This window comes from Ailuropoda melanoleuca, chromosome 1 (assembly GCF_002007445.2).
Source record: "Ailuropoda melanoleuca isolate Jingjing chromosome 1, ASM200744v2, whole genome shotgun sequence".
NCBI classification, from domain to species: domain Eukaryota; kingdom Metazoa; phylum Chordata; class Mammalia; order Carnivora; family Ursidae; genus Ailuropoda; species Ailuropoda melanoleuca.
In genome coordinates, this window is record NC_048218.1 from 166,233,990 (window position 1) to 166,256,763 (window position 22,774).

At 41.5% G+C, this 22,774-nt stretch overlaps 1 protein-coding gene across 2 annotated transcripts in view; it reads right to left on the reverse strand.

The window, feature by feature from the left end:
* The window catches only part of CPVL (carboxypeptidase vitellogenic like), a 124,146-nt gene that overhangs the window by 10,728 nt on the left and 90,644 nt on the right, over positions 1-22,774 (reverse strand). For both annotated transcript variants that reach the window (XM_002912852.4, XM_011223398.3), the window contains exon 12: positions 18,957-19,139. In XM_002912852.4, coding sequence (XP_002912898.1) covers positions 18,957-19,139 — 183 coding nt within the window. The remainder of the gene's footprint in view (positions 1-18,956; positions 19,140-22,774) is intronic.

Sequence of the window (22,774 nt, forward strand, 5' to 3'; positions counted from 1 at the left end):
ATAAAAAAACCCCCAAATGCCAAAAATTCAACTTTTTAAAGGAGGGAACATTCTAGTCAGCCCCTGAGATAATGAAACTTCTACAACTCCTCCCATAAATTTATTTCCCAGAATATTTCTCCTTTCTTCTCCTGTGTAACACAGAGAGGAAGTCGTCTTCAGCTGACATGAACAATGCATCCTTTCATTTGAAGGGAATTGCTTTGAACTATTCATTATCTTAGCACGCCTAGTCTGTTTCCTAGAAGACGCTTTGGTATGCACGATTGGTGAGCAACCGTAGCACTCCTTGAGAACTGCAGTTTGTTTTGTTTTTGGAGATTTTATTTATTTATTTATTTACTTACTTACTTACTTATTTATTTATGAGAGGCGGGGGAGGAACAGAGGGAGAGGGACAAGCAGACTTCCTGCTGAGCGTAAAGCCTGAGGTTGGGCTGGACCCATGACCCTGAGATCATGACCTGAGCCAAAACCGAGAGTCGGCCACTTAACCCACTGAGCCACCCAGGTGCCCCAGAGGACTGCAGTTTTGAAGCACGCGTCAGTGCGCGTGCACACACACACACCCACGTACACATGCACACACGCACACACACAAGCATGAGATGGGTGTGGAAATGAGGTAGGGGCCAATTTGATTTTCATTCACGGGACATTCATTGGGTGCCACGAACTATGCTAAGGGGTTTGCTACAGAGATGAATGATATGTTATTCCTGTCCTGGAAGAGCTCAGTGTCAAGTAGGGGAGGAAAGCAATTAGAGTTAAATGAAAGAGAAATCCCAGTGTGGTACATGCATTAAGAGAGGCACATAGAGATTTACAGAAGGAGGCATTCTGTGAGAAGGGCTTCCTAGAGGTAATTCTATCTATCTGTTTATTTATTTATAATCTCTATGCCCAACATGTGGCTTGAACTCAGGACCCCAAGATCAACAGTGGCACACTGTACTGACTCAGCCAGCCAGGAGCCCCCTTAGAGGTCATTTTAATCCCTGAAAGGTAAATGAGGATTTTCCAGTCAGCTAAAGCGGAAAGGACCTTATAAGGAAAAGAGGAATCCCATGGGCATTGCTGGCTGTCAGAACATCACAGTGGGTTTGGGGAATTATAAGGTGTTTTGTTTTGTTTTTTAGGATTCTAATGGAGGAGGAGGTAGGGTGAGAATTCAGACTGGGGAAGAAAGCAGAGGCCAGACCTCACCTCTTTACTACTCTATGGAGAGAGTTCAGACTTTATTCCACAGGTAGGAGGAGTCAATAAGAGAGTTTGAACAAGGGAAAACATGATCAGACCTGTGTTTTGGCAAAAGCACTGGGAGAAGAGTAGATCGGAGAGTAAGGGGACTTGTTAAGACCAGCTATTGTCAAAGGAAGAAGTTTAAACTACAACTTAAAACACAGAGTGTTCTGGAATAGCATCGCCTAAAACCTGTGCCTTTTCTTAAAACATCACAAAGCAGAAACAGTTTCATTTTAGAATGTAGGAAGTGGGGAAGCCTCTTTCTAAAAATGTCCCCAAAATGCTGTCTGGTTTTTTATTGCTTTATATAAAATCAGTGTTTTTCTCTTTAAGTAGTTCTTTGTGGTTTCTTTGTCAAGCACTAGGAAATGAATAAAATCAGGCCACTGAGAAGGATTTATAAAGCAGATGTGAGAAATGCTACCTAAGGAACTGGGGGGTGGTAATAACTACCCATTACGATTCTTCTTAATTTCCTGGTAAGACACACAGCAAAGCAACTGGCTGAAGAACCTTATTTCCTTGTTGTTTCAGTGGGAAAGTGATGGAAGTGAGGCTATCTGTGCTGTGTTGGGGCAAGATTCAGATTCTCCTCCTGATGGTCTAGGGCTCACCTGCAAATCCAAGACATACACTGAAATCCATTTTAGTAGTTGCTTCTTTATACTGAGCCACTGTTGGTAAGTTGAAGTGAAAAGGTGCTGAAGGACAAATTTCCTACTTTTTTAAGCTGGATTTTTAAAAAGGATTTTATTTATTTTGAGAGAGAGACAGACAGAGAGAGCAAGAGTGGGGGGGGGGTGCCGAGGGAGAGGGAGAAGCAGACTCCAGCCAAGCAGGGATCCCAATGTGGGGCTCGATCTCAGGACCCTGGGATCATGACCTGAACCAAAGGCAGACACTTAACCAACTGAGCTACTCAGGCGTCCCTAAGCTGGATATTTTGGTGGCCAACCTCAGCACAGGACATGCAGAAAGGAAAAGGCATCTGCCTAACCAAAGCAGTTCTAAGACTTGGACATGACATGTCCACTCCACCTTTTCACTGTGTGTGGAGGCTATAGTCTTTCCATTTGATGCTAGCCAGAGAAGACGGGAAGGCCACCAAGAGAGAAGACAAATCATGAACGGCAGACATGGGAAAGAACATTAAGCCCCCCTTCAATTTCATAAGCTCACTGGAGAAGTGACCAGGGACAAGTCCTCGAGTTGGTAAGAGTGAAATAATCAGATCTCTTGTACATTACTGGCAAGATCATAATCAGTTTGGAGAACAGTGTGGCATTATCTGATAAAGTTGAAGATGTTCAAACCCTGCAAACTCATCAGTCCTACTTCTAGGAGCTATTCTTAGACAAACTCTTGCACACAGGCAGAAGGAGGGCAAGAATGTTCACTAAAGCAATATTTGTAGTAGCAAAACACTGGTAACAACCCGCATGTCCAGCAGCAGTGGAATGGATGAGTGATACAATCACACAGTGGAATATTATGCGGCAATGAAAAAGGAACAAAGCACAACTGACTCTATCGGCATGGATGAAATCTCAACACTGCTGAATAGCAAAAGCGTGTTATTACAAAATACGTACAGAATAAGTCCTTTTATATAAAATTAAACATGAAAAGTGAAGTATTATTTATGGAGAGGTACATCTGTAAAACTATTGATTAAAAAAAAAAGGAAAAAGATGACAGAAACAAAACCAGTTCAGTGGTTCACCTCCAGGGGCAACGAGAGAGAGGGGTGGGATGGGGAGGGCAAGCTCTTGGTAATGCTGCATTTCTTAAACTGGCTGGTAAGTACAAAGTTGTTCATTTACCATTATTTGTTGTATCTCACACAAGTATTATACATACTTTTCGGTTATTATTCAGTTTTTAATTTAAAAAGAGAAAAGAAGGGGCGCCTGGGTGGCACAGCGGTTAAGCGTCTGCCTTTGGCTCAGGGTGTGATCCTGGCGTTATGGGATCGAGCCCCACATCAGGCTCCTCCGCTACGAGCCTGCTTCTTCCTCTCCCACTCCCCCTGCTTGTGTTCCCTCTCTTGCTGGCTGTCTCTATCTCTGTCGAATAAATAAATAATAAAAATCTTAAAAAAAAATAAAAAAAAATAAAAAGAGAAAAGAAAAACCACCTACTGATGCTGCCAAACTCACAAAAATGAATTTTTAAAAAATGTAACATGTTCTCCGTCATGCTCTTTTCTTCTGTCTGACACAGAGCTGATGAGATGGGTCTTGTGTCTAAAACAGTAAGTGGGGAGGATAGAGTAGCAATTAAACGGAAACAAAAGCAAAAATGGGAAGCCCCCCTCTGGCAAGCAGCTCTATGAAGACGGCTGGTGCAAGAATCTAAACCTTGGGACTCTGGTTGCTGTATAAAAAAATAAATATCGGAACAAAAATAAACACCCACATCTCCATGCTGGACAGCAGAAGGGCAGAAAGTTTGCCAAATAACTGGGGCTTTTGTTTTGCTAGATGGTTTTTTACTCTCTAAATCTAAACTCCTATACTCCTCTTCTTCCTGTTTCCATATGTTAGAAGCTCAGTACAAATGGAAAAAGACAAAAACAAAAAGGTTGGATGCTTCATTTATTGTCAACAGGGATGTTTCAGATTACTGTTCTCTAGAAGGGACTCAATGCTTTAGAAACATCTCCTTACTCAATGTAGCCACTTTTATTTACTATTATTAGACTGCCATGTAGCAAAATGTGGAACAGGTTCCCCTGCCCCTCTGTTTCTTCTACCTCTCACCAAGACAGCTTCTTTGTTACAGGGAAGTTACAACTGGATACAATTACTGTGGTTCCAGGCCTTTCTGATAAATAATATTAGTTGAGCCCTTAAAACACAGTATCTATTAAGGACCCTATTAGACAGGAGGACACCTTCTTGCCATATGAAAACTGATGAATGCTCGGGAGAGGCAGCAGGACTATTTATTCCATGCTTACTAGGTGCCAGGTAGAGTGTCAAGTAATACATGTATACCCATAATCTCAATGAAGCCTAGTAACTAATCCCTTCATGAGAGAGATAGGTATTAATGCTATCCCCACTTCACTGATGAAGAACTTCTTGGAGAGGTTAAGTAACTTCCCCAAGGTCACACAGCTAGTACGCAGTGGACCAGGGTCTGGCACAGTATCCAGTCTTTTAATCTCTACACTCTGTTGCTTCAGTATGGTGATAGTAGGAGTTAGAATTGCCAAGGTAATAGACTAGAGATAAAATCCGAGTCTACTTGACAGCTAAATTCATAACTTTTCAATCTGGGGTCCCCAAAGGTGATCTGCGGTTTGGGTTGGGGAGGATCTAGAAATTATTTTCAACAATTCAGATAGTCTAATGCGTGGGTTCTTGGTCTTTTTTGTGCCATGGACCCCTATGGTGTCTACTGTGTGGCCTATGGATACTTCTCAGAAGAATGTTTTAAAACACATTTTATATATATTTACATATATATTATAGATTACAAATGAACCCATTATATTGAAATTAACAAAGTACTAAAAAATACATTTGTGATATAACAATATATGTACTTCTCTATGGACACATTCAGTAAGAGCAACCCGTGGGTGTGATAACTACTGTAATTTTAAAGTAGCAGTGATGGTGATAGATGTTGTTTCAAGGTATCTACAACAGCATTTGTATTTGATATGAAAGTAGTTCTGCTTTCTATTGGTGACAGTCAAAGGTACGCCTAAGGTCGCTGTGGTTTGTTGCCTACCATCATAATGGGAGGAAATGCTAAATTTCATAATTCATAATGGAAGGAAAAGCTATTTAAGTTTGAGGTTAGTGAAAATAAAATGCATTTCTTCCCCTTCTAAGTTCACTGACCCCTTGAATAATAGTCACAGACCCTTGCCCTAGGTTAAGAACCCTTATTAAAGAACCTAGCAATCACCTAATGAAAATAATAAGGTTACTCCTGATAAAGCTTCAGTTGATATCACTGCATTTTTATTTTTGCCTTGACGTGACATTAATTGTATCACTCCATCATAGTATTTTATCAATTAATTAATATCCAGAAACAAATGCGAGTTGCCTGGTGGCCACCATCTTTGCTGAGGATGGATCTGGATGATATTTACAGCACACCCGGCTTGATCCAGTTGTATCATTTCTGAAAAGTAGCATAAGACACACTACTAGCTGAAGACTTTGGGCAGGAGGACCACATCATTTCAGCACAGCACAGAAGTCTGCTGGGAAAAGGAAGCTAATCTTTTGAATAAATAACAGAGTTTTTCTATGAGTCTAAATTACCAACGGTCTATCAGTGTTTCGAGAGAACAAAGACCACTTGTAAACCTACAATGCACAGCAGGGACTGAGGTCTGAAATTTAGCTTAAGGTTTTGGCTGAGGATTTCAGAGACTCAGAGCCCCACCAGTAGATACTATTGACTAGAGGACACTTTCCTAAAAGTGATGTTTCAGGTCAATGGCTGGTTTGTTTAGAATGAAACTTACGTTCTCAAGTTTCTGGTTGGCCCATAAGGAAGTAAAATAGGTCAGGATTTAGAGCAGCCTTTAGGGATCAGAATGGAAGTTCATCCAAACATAAGCCACATGGGGTTCCTACAAGAGGAAGCCATTTTGGCATCAATAGAAGGCAAAAGACATCACAATTTAGGGTTCCCCCAAACAGGATCCATATTAGAATTCCCTAACAAGCTTATACACTAAGTTCAGATCCCACCCCAGACAAATAAAGTCAGAATATTTGAAGATAGGGTCAGGAATCTGTATTTGTAAGGATTACACCCTGTTTCAGGAAAATGTAGCAGATTAACCATAGTCCCAAATTCTTTGTCATTCTTCCCATTAAGAGCAATGCGACCCTCTTCTGTGATTGGCTTTGATCAAGAGAATGCAATGGAAATAATATTCTGGGACTTTTGAACCCGGGGCTTAAAAAGACTGACATCTTTTGCTTCTCAGTTTGGGAGACCAGCTGCCATGCTGCGAAGCCCAGGCCAAGACACTGCATGGTTAGTGGCCATATGGAGAGAGCACTGAAGAAGAGAAAGCCACCTTGGATGTCCCAGCTTTTGCCATATTCCCCGCTGAATGCAGCTGCATGGATGGCCTTAGTGTACCTCAAATCAGTCAGAAGAATCACCTAGCTGAGCCCAATCCACGCACATAATGATGAGAAATAATAAATTGTTGTTGTGTCATGCCACTGAGTTTTGGAGTGATCTATTATTCTGTTAATAAATAACTGAAAAGGGGAAATATTTACTGACAATTTGTTATTCTTTTCCTGAAAACTCTGCTGTTCCTATCTTGGAATCCTGATATGAATTGAAAAGCATGGCTGGTTCCATCTTTCTAACGCAGACAGAAGACATAATTACGCTAAGAGCTTAGGGGAAAGCTTACATTATGCCAACAAAGAAAGAGCAGTATCTCATGTGGAGTTAGGCAAACCACCAGCCCTTGATGTCACCCCCCACCATGCCAACCCTGAGACCTTGTAACTACATTATCTGGGTGGTCATTATGGTAGACAGAGATGTATCACCAGATCCCTTGTCAAAGATGGACTTTCTGCCCAGCCTCCAGCTGTCAGCAGCTCCAGGGGCTGCCTCAGCTGCAGAGAGCACCTTTTCCCAAGATGATGCCCTTCCTGGGGCAGCCTGCGTTGGATGACTGAGTGAGGTGGGCATTTAAAATGGCCTGGACATTTTGGGCCAATGTGGGACACTGGTGGAAGAAGACTTTCTCCAGAGCTCTCTGCCAGGTTGGCCAAGCTTTCTCAGGCCTGCATTACAATTTAATTCCCTCTTCTGTCTCTTCTGCTTCTTCCCCCTTCTATTCGCACGTGTTGATCCCTAATAAACATCTTGCACCCCAAACTTGGCCTGAATGCCTGCTTCTGGAGAACTCCATCTGTGACTATCATGGAGGCTCTCTGATGATATAACAAGTCATCATTACGATGATGATGATTTGACCACTATGTTCTGGTTTTTTGCTTGCAGTCTGATGGACAGAAGAACTTTCCCCAGATCTAGGTGATGGAGACAAAGAACCTATGAATCAGGACATCACTCTTTATAGAAAGCTGCAGAGCTGGGAGAGAGGTGAAGACTCTGTGTAACAATCTCCATAACAAAGCCAAAACATTTTTTCCAGGGAATCAGTTGCATTTGGTAATCATCATCCCCAATCTGTTTAACAGTCACTTTCCTGCATTAAGTATTGTTTCAGCTTCATCTCATCCCTTCTCAACTAGTAGAATGCAAAAATCACATTTGTTGCTCTGTGCTCACCCTGATTTTGCCAATGCAACCGAGGACTTGATGAAGACCTTTCTGGAACTGTTAAGTTCCTTCAGAAATAGTTTAGAATGCTCCCTAAGCTGTTTAATATTCTAAAAAAAAATGTCAGCAGGAAACCCAAGAGAGGCAGGTGACCAGCTCTTTGTCATTCCCTCTGTGGATTATTCGTGGAAACGTTCAAATCTCGGCCTGATCTTCCTTTGTACCCAAGGACTGCAGTTATTCCTTTCTCCATTTTATAGTTGTGTGTAGTCAGAGAAACAAAACAAAGTGAATGTTAGTTTTAGGAAAGCACATTAGGAAGCTGGGGATGTTACTGCTTTCTGTCTGCACACCATGCTTTCTCTGTCCTCTTCCCTCCTGTAAGCACTCTGCTTTCCTTTAGGAAACAGGCTTTTTTGTACAGACTGGATGTGCTGCCCAATATACTGGCCACCCCCACCTCTGTCACCACCACCACGTGCACCCCAAGGCAGACACGTAGCCCAGTCTGGCCAACTAGACAGAGTAATCCATTCCTTCCCACCCCACTGTCCTCATAGGTAGTGAGAGGCATGGTGGTCCAGGGGAAAGATGGAGATTTGGGTTGTCAAATCTCAGCTACGACTACTATTTGAAGCCTAGAACAAGTAGCTCAGGTGAAACTTTTGATTCCTCATTTATAAATCAGTAAGTGTAATAACATATTTACAGGGGAGCTATTAGTATTCCATAACATTGTGGATAAAAGGTGTGTGGCAGGCCCGAGGGCTGGCAAATGCTGAAGAATTGGTATAGCCATCATTAGCATGGGCCTTCCCGACATCCTCCTCGCTCAGGGTTTACAGAACCAGGAGCAGCCCTCAGCCAGCGGGTGGCAAAACTGAAATTCACACCAGCTGTGTCTAGCTCCAGAGTCTACACTCCTCTCTTGACACCATTGTGCCTTCCATTGGTCACGACTCTTCAAAACAGTCAAGCTTTGAGGCTGGTGGTCTCCTTGCCTTTGATTTCTCTGTATATAACCTCTAGTGGAGGGTCTTACTCCTGTTGGAAACTCAGGGAGACGCCCCTGAGGAGAGTGTGGCAGACCACCAGCCTGAGGGCCCACAAGCTGATGCCAGGTCAGGGTCAAGGTGTAATCACGGCTCAGGGCTTGTGCTTTAGGAGGCTGGAGGGGCTTCTGCGGCTGCTCAAGGCGAGCACTGTATGACACCAGCATGCCAGGCTCTACCCGTGGATTCCTGGCTTTCAAGTTGGTGTGGCTTCACAGTCACACCATTTCTCAAACAGCAACTGGTCCTCACCGCTTGGGCAATCCAAAGTCTATCCCCCCAACCTCTACTCCAGGACCTCAGAGTCAAGCATCATGAAGGTGGACTCAGGAAGTCGGTGGAGAGCCTTTGTCCAATAAAGCTCCTACCAGGACTCCTATTTCCCGGGATCCCCTTCCCTCTCTCCACGCTGAATTCATCCTACTGCTGCCATTTGAAACTTCCAAAAGACCAGCTTTGAAAATGCACATAAACACCTTCCACGGTGACTCACACTGTATGCTTCCATACAGTGATACGTCGAGCAGTCAAGTTCATAGAGATAGAAAGTAGAATGAGTAGAACGGCAGTTGCTAGGGGCTGGGGTGGGGGAGTGGGGAGCTAGTGCTCAACGGTTATAGGTTCAGTTTAGGAGATGAAAAGAGCTGTGGAGAGGGACGGTGGTGATGGCGCCCCAATATTATTAATGTATTTAAAAATGCTACTGAATGACACACTTCCAAATGGTTAAGATGAGGGATGCCTGGCTGGCTCAGTGGGTAGAACATTCTACTCTTGATCTCAGGGTTGTGAGTTCAAGCCCCACATTGGGCATGGAGCCTACTTTTAAAAATTAATTACTTAATTAACAAAACTTAATAAATGGTTAAGATGATAAATTTTATGTTCTATGTATTTTACAATAAAAAATTGGGGGGAAAAAAACCATTCAGTGGCCTGCCTCCGACTGCTTAAACAATGGAGCACTCACCCTTTGCTTACCATCCACGGCCCATGACCCTTCCTGGTTTCTCTCCTGGCTGTTATTCTCCAGGCTCCAGGCTGGAAACCAGCAGGCTGTGCGCTCTGCTGGGGCTCTGCTCTTTGGGCTCCCACTATGAGGCCCTGCCCACCATGTTTCCTCTGTTCATTTTTGCTAATTTCAGCATCTGTTCTTTTATTAATATCAGAAATGCCCAGATAAAGCCATAACTTCTTAACTTTGGATGAACCTGGCCTCACTACCTACTAAGCTCTAGTACCTTTTAAAAACCCTCATCCTCTGTCTGTCTATAGGAAGTGGGCACATGCCTGTGACTTCACAACTAGCATTAGATGTGAAATACACGATCTCGCAGGCCTGCCTGAATGATGACAAAGATGTATGTAGACTCCAGTTTCCACTGTACCAGCGTGTAGGTGTCGCTGCATCATTCCAGAAGTGTGCACCCTTGTGAAGCAGAAAACCACAGGGCCGGAAGCCAGGAGTCTGGAATCTACTCGCAGCTCAGTCCTGAAACGGGTAGGAGACTTTGGGACAGTCACTTAACCTCTGGGCTTCACTTTTCTCACCTGGAAAACAGACCTAAAATTTGTTCCAGCTGTAAAATACTGCCTAGCTGAGATAATCCATCCTGTAATTATTAAATAACCTGTATTGATATTGATAATGAACACATAAAATAAAAATAACAATGACTCAAGCTGCAATCAGGAAAAATAGACTTGTTGGAAATTCTGCAAAACTCATGTTAGCAGAAACTACGCCCAGTAAGATTTGATAAGAATGAAAACGGACCAGTGACTCAAACCTTTCTTTCAATGTGTACGTGGAAAATAATTAGTCTCAATAAAATATTTTCAGCGAAATAAAGATGGAAAAGTTTGAAATGGTTTTAACGTTTTCTTTAGAAAGTTTAGCTTCATGATGTCTATTTTAAAAAGATGTTCTTTAAAAAATTCATCAGTGTAATTCTAATTGAAATTTTATATTTCTAATTGTGGAGTCAAAACTTCCTTGGAGTCAAAATAACAATTCAATGGTGTAAAAACAAAATATCCTGCATTTCAAAACATCAAAACAGATCGTGAACAGTGACTGTGACTTTTGGAGAAGGGCAGAGGAAGACCCCCAAAGGAGCAGCAGGGTGACCCTCATACTATTGGCCCTGGGTTGTCACCAGCCAAGGAGGAAGAGGATGAGACCTTTGATCTGCACCATAATGCTATTAAGTCGATACACCCACCTACACACACACACCCCAACACACAGAAGGTCACTATTCTACTCTATATTGCTTGCTAATTGAGCCCTTCTGGGCATTAATGAAAAATAGATATTTCAGCTCTTTCTTAGATATCTTACAGATAACTCAGTCCAAACCCTGCATTTTACAGATGAACAAACTGAGCAAAGGCCACGGCCCCAGATGACGGAATAAGGCAGTGTCTAATTCTTAGAATGGTATAGATACCAAAGGCACGTGGCTTTCTAGGCCAGAACCAGCAAGAGGCAACATGCAGCCCTCCTTCTCCACCTGATCTCCGCAGGCTGGCTGGAGCTGCCTTCGGTTTTCCCAAGGCATCGCCTGACAAGGAACAAACATAATGGAGAGAACGGCTCCCTCTCTCTACCCTGTTGCTCCCCAGGGACAGCTGTCATTCTTTTAAATGGACATTTAGGTAACCATCCGGAGACAGGTCTACTTTAGTTTCGATTTTTAAATTAAGAGCTGTGTAGTTTGGCAGAGAGCGAGCTCTCTTTTTTGGCAGACACATTCACATGCTTCTGTTTTGCCTGTCTAATGCTGAAAAGCAAGTCTACGGCGAAGGCCCGCTTTCTTCATTATCAGACGCTTGACATTTGGACAGGATTCTCAGTCCGAGGCTCACAGAGAATGCCTTTGTTAGCACAGGAGCTCTTTTCCCTCCTTAATTCCCCCTCATCTCTGCACGCCACCCTCAACCCTATGCAGAGGCATAAGCGGGCAGGAGCTCTGCCAACATTTTTAAATCACCTACATAAAATGCAGATCCCTTGCCGCGTGGTAAAACACTCCCTATCACAAACACATGTGGGCCTTGCTTCTTTTGTTACCGTTTCTTGGCAGCCGAAGGAGTGTCATTTCGGCTCTCAATGTGTTTCGCATTCACAAGAAGAGTCAGCGGGCTTAGTGTGATATTTGTCGTACGTTTAGAGTGGTGGCCAATCCGTACCCCACCTCAGTAGCACGTGCTGTCCTGCAGCCACAACCTGGCCTCCCAAGCGAGCTGTTCTACGCGCCGAGCCCAGCAGGACACAGGTGCGGTGCCAGACACCAGAGCGGTTCATAACGCTGGTCATGGGGACATCAGGTAACAGGTGGCAGAAACAGCCATCAAGGATCTGGAGGATATGCTGAATGTGCCTGGTGGGACTGTCATCAGAAAGCCCTGCAGCAGACAGGGGGATAAGCGATATGTCCATCGCTCCCTCGCAGCTCAACATTCAGGCTAATTGCCTTCTATTAACCCTATATTAGTCTTAATAGCCTAAATATTAATATTTAAACTTCCCCTAAGGATTGATTTTCAATCATTCTCCCTGATCTTGACTAGTTATAATTTTCCTTTTATTATATAGTTTTTATATGCTATTCAGGGTAATAATAACAAACATTTACTATGATGAGGTACTGCTTTTGTTAATTAACTTGTTGAATTCCCTCAATAATCCCATAAGGATATAATAGACTGCTGTTCTTTTTTTAAAAAAAATTTATTATTTGAAGTGGGGGGCAGAGATAGTGACAGAGAGCACAAGCAGGAAGGAGAGAGAGAAGCAGGCTCCCCGCTGAGCAGGGAGCCTGACTCGGGGCTGGATCCCAGGACCCTGAGATCATGACCTGAGCTGAAGACAGAGGCTTAACCGACTGAGCCACCCAGGCGCCCCTAGACTGCTGTTCTTAAACAATGGACATTTATTTCTTACAGTTCTGGATCTGAGACAAAGTGCTGGCCGATTGGGTTTCTGGTGTGAGCTTTATTCTGGCTTGTAGATGCCTGTCTTCTTGTTGTCTTCCCACGGCAGAGAGAGAGCAGGTCAGCTCTCTGGTGTCTCTTCTTCTAAGGACACTAACCCCTGCCCTTATGACCTCATTTAACTTCAGCTACTTTCTTCTAGATCCTATCTCCAAATACAGTCACATCGTAGGTGAGGTCTTCAAATGAATTAGGAGAGACACAGTTTAGTCTATAGCAGGTAGGTACTGTTACTATCCCTACATTTTAGAGCACTCTCCTCCAACATGCTGCTGGAGGTAACTTCAGAACCTCAGGAATACTGCCAAGTATCTCTTTCATATTGCACCTAAGGAAAGCTTAGCAAGTATCTTTCAAACACATGAAAAAATTACCTAAAGGAGTTTTTTCCTGCATGTTTCCCTTCTATTTAGCTAACATTCCCTACCTTACTGGCAATTAAGTATCAGAGACAATATGACAGACATTGGCAAATGTGCTATTATGGGAACAAAATGAATAAAGTTTGAATCCCCATCCTATCACTGGATGATACAGGATTGTTCACCTTCTCAGAGTCTGTTTCCTCGTATATAAAATGGCAACGATACTGTATGAATTGCAAGGATGTTCTGATGATATCCGTGAAGTACCGATCACAACATCCAGCACATTTGCTCAAGAAGCAAAGCTATTTTATCAATACTTAACGTAAACATTGGTGGATGAGCCCAGCCTTATAACTCTGGTCTTTTATTGGCATACTCTCTGTTCCTTCCTCTCTTTCGTTATTTTGCACACAAAACAATTAGAGTGTTTTTTGACTGATCTATTTAAAAAGTTGACGTTGATAAGAAGTTTTGAAACACATATTTGTTAGAAATTAACAATAGCAATAATACTAGCAACAGCAACAACAACAAAAGAAAACAACCTGAAATGGTCAACAGGAGGAGCATTGTTAAGAAAACTAATTACGTCCATTCAATGGAATATGGAATGGAATGAAGAATCTATACTGTAACTTCGAAAATATCATGTTAAAAGAATAGAGCAACAAGTGCCACTTTCTGTTTTGGCAAAGAAACTTGTTGCTCTCAATTATCCTGCTAAAAACCAACCAACCCACCAAACAACAAAACTAGAAAAGCTGGACAAAATACAGAACAAGCCCATTTGAAAGTCATGGTGACCTATCAAGGCAGCCAGGATGTGAGAAGTATATTAGTTTTCTATTGTTGTTGTAACAAATTACCACATAATCAGTGCCTTTATTCAGCATACATTTCTTATGTTATCATTCTGGAGGTTAGAAGTCTGAAATGGTCTTACTGGACTAAAGTCAAGATTTTGGCAGAGTTTCTTCTAAAGGTTCTGGAGGATAATCTATTGCCTTGCCTTTTTTAGCTTCTGGAGGCTGCCTGCACTCCTTGGCTCATGGTCACTTTTGCTATTTTTAAGGCCAGCGGCGTAGGGTCCTCAAATCTCTGATTCTGCTTCATCAGCCTCCCACACCCACTTATTTTTTTCTAAGTAAGCTCTATCCCTGACGTGGGGCTCAAACTCAGGACCCTAAGATCAAGAACTACATGTTTTACCGACTAAGCCAGCCAGGTGCCCCCTCCCTCATTCACTTATAAGGACCTTTGTAATGATACTGAATAATCCAGAATAATTTCCCCATCTCTGTGTCAGAGGATTGGCAACCTTACTTCTATATGTAGCCTTAACTCCTTCTTCCATATGACATAACATATTCACAGGTTCCAGAGATGAGGAGAGAGGCCTCTTTGAAAGAGGGAGCCACTATTCTGCTTACCACAAGGAGCTATGCTTACGAAGTGAAGGAGAGGGCAATAAGCTGAGTCTGACCTTCTGTGGTCCTTTCCCCATCAAAGCAATAGTTGATTCAGGGGCCAAGAGGCTATAAAATCTTTATTAAAGTGATAGTTAAGAGGCTAGAAACCTGAACAGAGCTGTGAGGAAACAAACATTGCTGTTCATGGCCTGCCTAAGAGTAGTGGCCCTGGTTAACATCACAACTGTCAATTTAGCACCACGGAAACAGACCAGCTAAAATACAGATTTAAATACAATCAATTCCAGACATGATAGAAATGCTTGACCCGTTTTCTAACTGCTTGACAGAAACAAAGTAAAATCTCTTTGAAGAAAAGTATCATCAGCCAAAAAACTCAAACTTTCTCTACAATTTTACCTGCATAATGTCTGACATTCCATTGAAAACTTGTAGGCATATCAGAGAAAAGGATCAAGTTACCATAAAAAAAAAAAAAGGCAATAGAATCAGGCTAATGGGTGATGCAAATCTAAGAGTTGTCAGTGACGGGCATCAAAATAAATGTGATTAATGTGTTTGAGAAAACAGGCAACAAGATGAGGAATAAATAATAATCTGAGAGTTGAGATTTGTAAAAAAGAATAAAACTGAAATTCCAGAACTATAAAAAAAATAATTACTGCAATTAAAAAACAAATCAGCTAAACAACATATTTGGAATAGTGGTAGGGAAGAACAGAAAAGTAGAAAAGAAAATAGAAAATATCAAAACTGAAGAATGGAAAGAAGAAAGAATGGAAATAAAGCTATACAGGACAAAAGGAAAAAGTCTAATATTTGCATAATTAGGTCCTAGAATGAGAGGAAAGAGAGAGCACAAGCAGTATGTGAAGGGATAATGATTGAGAATTTTCCAAATATGACAAAAGACATCAAGTCTTAGTTTCAAAAACCTTAAGAAACCCAAGCATAATATGCATACGTATTTAAAATCACAGCTATGTACACACAGTCAAATCTTTTAAAAACCCCAAACTGAGAATATCTTAAAAGTAGTCACATGGGGGAAGAAATCACCTCCAAAGGAACAGCAGTAAAACAGACATCTGGCCTCTGATCAGAAGTGATGCAAGTCAGGGGACAACAGAATAGTACCTTTTATGTGCTAAAGACAATAACTGCCTAGCTAAACTTCAATTCCATGAAAAATGTACTTCTCAACGAAAGGCAACACAAAGACATTTTCAGACAAACAAAAACAGAAACTGTTGCCAACACAACTTTACTAAAATAAATAATAAAGGGATTTTTTTTTTTTTTTAAAGATTGTATTTATTTAACAGAGAGAGACACAGCGAGAGAGGGAACACAAGCAGGGGGAGAGGGAGAGGGAGAAAGGAGCCCAATGCAGGGCCCAATCCCAGGGTCCTGGGATCATGTCCTGAGCCACCCAGATGCTCCAGAATTTTTTTTTTTTAAGCAAAGAAAAATAATTCCAGTCAGAAGCATGGAAATGGGAAAGAGGCCGAAGAGGGATTGAATGGGTCAATTTATAGGTAAGTCACTGTGACACTGGCTGTGTCACAAGATGCAGGTAACGATTTGTGGGGTTCGAACTGTGTGTAGAATTTTTTGTTTTCTTTTTAATGATAACACAAAACCAGGAGAGTTGGTAAGGAAGATCTAAGGTTCTTGCATTTATCTTGAAAGTGGTAAAATTCTAATTTATACTAGGATTAAGTATGTCCAGAATTTATATTTTACCCTTGAGTACAATCATTAAAGAAGATTAAAAGAATGTATAGCCTAACAAGTTTCTAGAGGGAAAAAAAACCCAACAATGATATAAAGCTTTTGAGTAATATAAAAGGATGCAATAAAGAAAAGAGAAATACAAATAAGTAAGATGAATAGGAAACAAACAGTAAAGTGGTAGATTTAAACACAATATATATCAGTAATTACACTAAATGTAAATGGACTATTCCATTAAAAAAATATTGTCAGGCTCTATTAAAGAAACACAAAACCCAATTATATGCTACTCAAAAGAGATACATCTTAAATATAAGGATACAGAAAGATTGAAAACAAAGAGTTGAAAAAGATGTCCCATGCAAACATTAATCAAAAGGAAGTTGGCATTGTTTTACTACTATCAACAAAACAGACTTTAGGGCAAGAAGCATTACTAGACTTAAAAAGGGACATTTCATAAGAATAATGTTGATTTACTTTGCCAGGAAAGTATAACAATTCTATGTCTGTATGCACTTAATGACAAAATAAATAAAGTAAAAATGGATGTAAAAGGAGAACACAAATATCATATTAAATATATATTATATATAATATTCATATTATATATTGTAGCACATATTACATATTATAATAATATATATAAATATATATTAGAATACTGTATGGTGATGAAGTAACAACTGCTATATTCAAGAGAGTAAGTAAATCTCACGAACATAAAGTCAAGTAAAAACGTCACACAGAAAACAGTACACATGAAATGTGTCCATTTATAAAAATTCAAAACTAGTAAAAGTAACCTTGGACATTAGAACTCAGGACAGTGGTTACCTTGGGAAGAGGGGGGAATACTGACTATGGTGGGAACATTGGTTCTATTCTATTTCTTTATCTAGGTGATGGTTACATGGGTATCTTTGCTCTGTGAAAATTCATTTACCTGTACATTTGTGATTTGTGAATTTTCCCATGTTATGTTATAACCCAATAAATAGGTTTATTTTTAGAAAAGAACAAAGCAGAATCAATCTTATATAACTTAAAATTATGTAAAATTTATGTAACATCGTGCACACAGGAATTAATTAAAATGCAATTTCGGATGTCGAAATGTTGACTTTTTCTTCTCTCTTTAAAAAAAAAATCTGAGAGGCGCCTGGGTGGCTCAGTTGTTAAGCGTCTGCCTTCGGCCCTGGGTCCTGGGATAGAGCCCTGCATCAGACTCCCTGCTCTGCTGGGAGCCTGCTTCTTCCTCTCCCACTCCCCCTGCTTGTGTTCCCTCTCTTGCTGGCTGTCTCTCTCTCTCTCAAAATAAATAAATAAAATCTTTAAAAAAAAAAAAACAAACTGAATTGTTATATAACTTGTGTTACTTAAAAACAGACAAATAAATACCAAAATGAAATCCAGAACATCTTGTGCAAATGGAGAACCTCCACTTGTCCAGGAATTCCAATCTTTTGGAATCAATCTTCAGAGTTAACCAATTATTGTGATTCCCAAGTCAATACCCAACCCAAGACGGCTCGTGCTCCAGTTTACAGCAGCACCCAGGGTGGACACAGTGCTCACCATCTTCTATCTAGCTCTCTCTGCAGGTCAACAGACACTCCTCTCTCTGTCCTTGGCCAGCCTCATTTTCAGACCTCACATGCGTCTTGCCAGAACTGTTTCTGCTCTGACTCATTTAGCTTGCTGGGGCACCAGTTTTTAATTCTTTGGTCTAATTTATCTCAATTTAGAAACTGTAATGTTATAAGTTTTCCAACATAGAGTTTCCCTTTACTTGAGCCCATAAATATGTCTCTCAACTGTTTCCTTTGTCCAAGGTAGTTAATGTTGCAAAATACTTAAATTTCATATATGTTATCGAATGGTTAGAATGATGGGCGAGGGTGGGGGGACGGAAGGGTAAATTTATGCATTAGACTACCCAGAATTTCTTCTTGATCTATCATTTCTTCTAACATAAGTGAATAATGTATATCACAACTCAGTGACCCTTATGAAATTTGTTGTGAACTCTCATTTACTTTCCCAAAACAAAGTGCTTTTAAGGTAGCATGCCAATGAGATTAATTTTTGTTTGGAGCATGGATTTGCCAAATGAAAAGCTCAAGCGTTTGGAAAGCTGTAATTCCAAATACTCAAAACTACAGAACTGAGGTCCCAATGATGCCTCCAATAAAAAACTGCAGGAAAAAAAAAATTCAGGTCCAGAAGACTTAAATTTCTACTCTTGACTAACTAAGCAAAAGCATTCTTAATTTCTCCAAGAACTTTCTGGAGGTAAACACTGTAATCATTACGCAGTCACCAATGAAGCCTTGCCGACCCTTGAGGAGCTGAGACCTGCAGACTGGAGGCACAGTGGACAGGCTTGGGCAGGAGCAATGTCTGACTCCTGAAGTGGAGGTCACACTAGGGGCATCAGATGGACAGATTTGGTCCTGGGGCTTCATGTGTGAGACCCAAATGTGAGCACAGATTTGCCAGCAGAGATTACACTGAATCTAACTCATATCATTTGTTCAAGCTCCTTTCTGTTCCCAAATAGACTAACTCTCTCATTAATGATTTGCCTTTTTGGGCTGAGTGTTACCTTTTTGATTGTCATCTTGTCTCTTGAACAATATCTAAACTTTCGTCTTGTTTCACACAAAGCACTATGTACTTCAGTGAACTCTGCTCTGTGGAAAGTAGGGCCACAGAAGACACACTTCGACCCTGTGTAGGGCCAGCCATGCCTTACTGGTGTTCAGGCTTTCGTTTTGATCCCACCACCTCCTTCCCCACCACCTACAGGTCCCGAAGTGTCTCCATACCTGATAGAAGTCATCCACCTGCCGCACATAACCAGCCACTTCGTCATCGGATTTAAAGATCTTCCAAACTTTTCTTTCTGCCTGCTTGTATTTCTGGGACCCCTTCCACTTCATGGTCATCAGAGAGCGCTCTGTCAGGGAAGCTGCCACAACGATGTCCAGCTGGCCATTGTAGATCAGAACCTGAAATGAAATGGAGCTGTGGGCAAACGCGGGATTCAGCAGGTGAAGCCGGCGTATCTATCTAGGTACAGATAGTGTGTGCACGAGAGAAAAGGTGATGGGAGGTTTTCCGACACTGTGCTCAGAGAAGCCAGCCCAGTGGGGGAGGGGGGTCATTTTCTTCCAGTTGGCCACACACACCAACAACCCGAAATCGAAGCAAGCCTTGGCTCAGCCATTGCAATTCTTCCAGAAGGTCGAACCTTCATAGGAATCAGCATAAAGGCTTTTCTCAGTTACAGAGGCATTCGTGCTGTTTATCCAGTGGTATCACTTTGATATACAGCTGTGTTCAAGAAGAGGACTGTGGATACATTTCAGTGGAACTGAGGAACACTACACCGTGGGATTTGCGTGAACACCGCATTTCACTAACTTGGCTTTCAGGCTGGTGACCTGGGCATTCTCTCAGGAGCTGCTAATCCATACTGCTCCCCCCTCCAACACTGACTATACAGTGACAACTATAATTTTTTGTGGCAGAAGGATAGAAGCAGGTGCCTCAGATTTGTCACTTGTTGGAGGTGACTAGGTTTGCCATGCCACTTACAGGTCTCCTTTTCTTAGACATTTAGACACTTGTCAACGATGAGGAATGTCTTTTCTTCCTAGAATACAATTTTTATTTATTTTTGCTAAGATGGTGGATATTAGAGGAGAAATAACTCTGAAGCAACTCCTGTCTTTTCTCCAAAAACAATAAAACAATATTCAACTGGCTTGGGAAAGAATTCAGATACTACCCGGTACTGATAAAGTGTAAAATGGTGCTACTCTTCAGGAAAGTGATGATCCACTTTTAACAAAAAGACTTTACAATGCTGAGACTCTTTGTCCCAAAATCCCAGTTCGTGGAATGAATTTATGAAAATAAGCCCCCCCAAAATATTTATATCTATAATTAGTCTAAAAGTTCCATAATTAGTGAAGGGGTTAAATAAACTATGGTACAGAAATTCTATGGGCCAGTGCAAAACCATTTAAAATGTTTCATTGAACCACATAGCAATGCGGAAAATACTTCTCACATGCTGTTAAGTATGAAAGCTGAAAGTCAAATATATATCACAATCACCAATGTAGAAAATAGGCATACGTATTTACATATATGGAATGCAACTTCAAAAAACACAAATACAGTTGGTTAACTTAGGTAGCACAAATGTGAGTAATTTTCTCCTTTGTTTTCCACTCTTCTTAGGTTATTTTTATGCAACTAACATGATATTAATTCTCTTAAGGCATCGTCACTCAACCCCCAACAAAGAGCTTTTCAACTCCATGCTACCTTTGATCTACTTGGAAGTTCTGGTTTCGCTCAAGTGAAGACCTTTGGTTGAATCCTCAAATTGGATATAAAACGTTTCACTGCATATGTTTCCATCTCTGCCTTCCTGGTGTAGGCTTCTTAAAAGGCTTGCACATAATTAAACAGCCCAGGACTTTTACACACTCCAAATCCTCAAGCAGCAGTGGGCCAGGATTCAGCCTAACATGAAAGAGCCCTGGGCCTCTGCGGCCGGAGGACGGGATCTTTTATGTTACCCCATCTCCATCACCACCTCCGCTCTCCTAAGCAGAAACCCAAAGGGAAAACTCCCGATCGATTTAAAGTCTCTTTAAAAAACTCAATTCAACTCTAGCAATAAAAATTTGCATTGTTTATATAAAGAAATTGCCTCAAAGACCTTGGGTCCTTATGGCCTATGCAAAACTCCTACAGCTGTTTTGCCAACAATATGGAAACAATTACACATGATCTGTACCAGGGAACAAGGATTAAATCCTCCACCGTTCTAGGAAGGCCTGATTAACGAAGATAATCATCTATAAAGTAATTCCTCTTCTAGAATTCCATGAAAAGACACTAACTAGCAAACACACAGTGCATCTGGTTGTTATCCACTCCGTGGCCACTCAGTGAAGCCCGCATCTTTCTGAGTGTCTCTTGAAGCTACCTTACTATGAACAGTATATTTTGAAATTGATTTGAAATTTTTATCTTTCAGGGATGCAAATCCACAGGTTACGGCAAAAGCAGGCTTATTTGTACAGCATTAGAGTACATGTTCGTTGGACTGAATTGAAATGAAGTCCGTCCGTGAGCTGTGCCCCTTGCGATTCAAGACTCATCACAAGCAAGAGCACTAACTCTCTGGAACGAGGCACAGTGGAGCTGAACTGCATAATTTTGTGCATGTGATGTGTAGAAGGCCTCCTTCTGGGGGCAAATGGAAACCTTCTTAAAGCAAGAAATACACTTTTAACTTCTAAAGGGCACGTAAGTCAAATGCAAAAAAAAAAAAGAAAAAGAAAAAGAAAAGAAATCAGATTAATGATGAAGAGAGGTGATTTCAAAGCTGGCATTTAAGGCTGCCAGCATTAAATGTAAGAATTCCAGAGCTTTTGTTTTTCTCTAAATGTCACATTTACTCTCATCAGGCCTGACAGGAATATCTCAGTTGCCTTTAGGGCTGGGTGAGTGGGAGAGATATCCCAGGATCCAGTGACAGGGAGACAGGGAGCCAGGTGGGTGGAGCGTAGGGGTGGGCGGTCCCGAAGCCCAAGGGCACACACTACTCAGCCACCCTTGTCCTGGTAGTCAGAGAAGTTCCAGCACAAGGCCTAAGCCATGACGAGCTGGGCAATTATGAAAGATCTGCATACATTTCCTCCATGTCTTCCTGGTGGGGTGACCAGCTGCTCCGGTCAGCCTGGCCTGAGGAGTTTCCCAGGAGGCAGGGCTTTCAGGCTAACCCTGGGATGGTCTGGGGCAAGCCTCTCCCTGAGGCTGCTGGTATTTTAAGCAACAAGATCTAAAGACAGAGAGGAGGAGACAGAGATGAATGCAGCTTTTAGCTACCCTTGTCTTTTCAGTAGTGACTGTAACAAAACAAGGCACAAGTGAAAGACTGGCTGGATGGAGCTGGTTTGCAGTGACAACACCAGGCAGCCCCCTGAAACACTCAGTTTCCTCACTTTTCTTCCTGGACAGCTGTGATGCCTCAATTAAACAGCAGAGCCACTCCCTTTAGAGAAGTTTCTTTTCTTTTATTACTTGGAGGTCTGACTGGTTAGCTTGGTGAAATTGTTGGTTTTGCGAAGACATGGAAAAATTTCGAGCTGTACTACAAAGCTGTGATCACAAAGACAGCATGGTACTGGCACAAAAACAGACACATGGACCAATGGAACAGAATAGAGGACCCAGAAATGGACCCTCGGCTCTTTGGGCAACTAATCTTTGATAAAGCAGGAAAAAACTTCCGGTGGAAAAAAGACAGTCTCTTCAATAAATGGTGCTGGGAAAATTGGACAGCTACATGCAAAAGAATGAAACTTGACCACTCTCTCACACCATACACAAAAATAAACTCCAAATGGATGAAAGACCTCAATGTGAGACAGGAATCCATCAAAATTCTAGAGGAGAACATAGGCAACAACTTCTATGACATCGGCCAGAGCAACCTTTTTCACGACACATCTCCAAAGGCAAGAGAAATAAAAGATAAAATGAACTTATGGGACTTTATCAGGATAAAGAGCTTCTGCACAGCCAAGGAAACAGTCAAAAAAACTAAGAGACAGCCCAC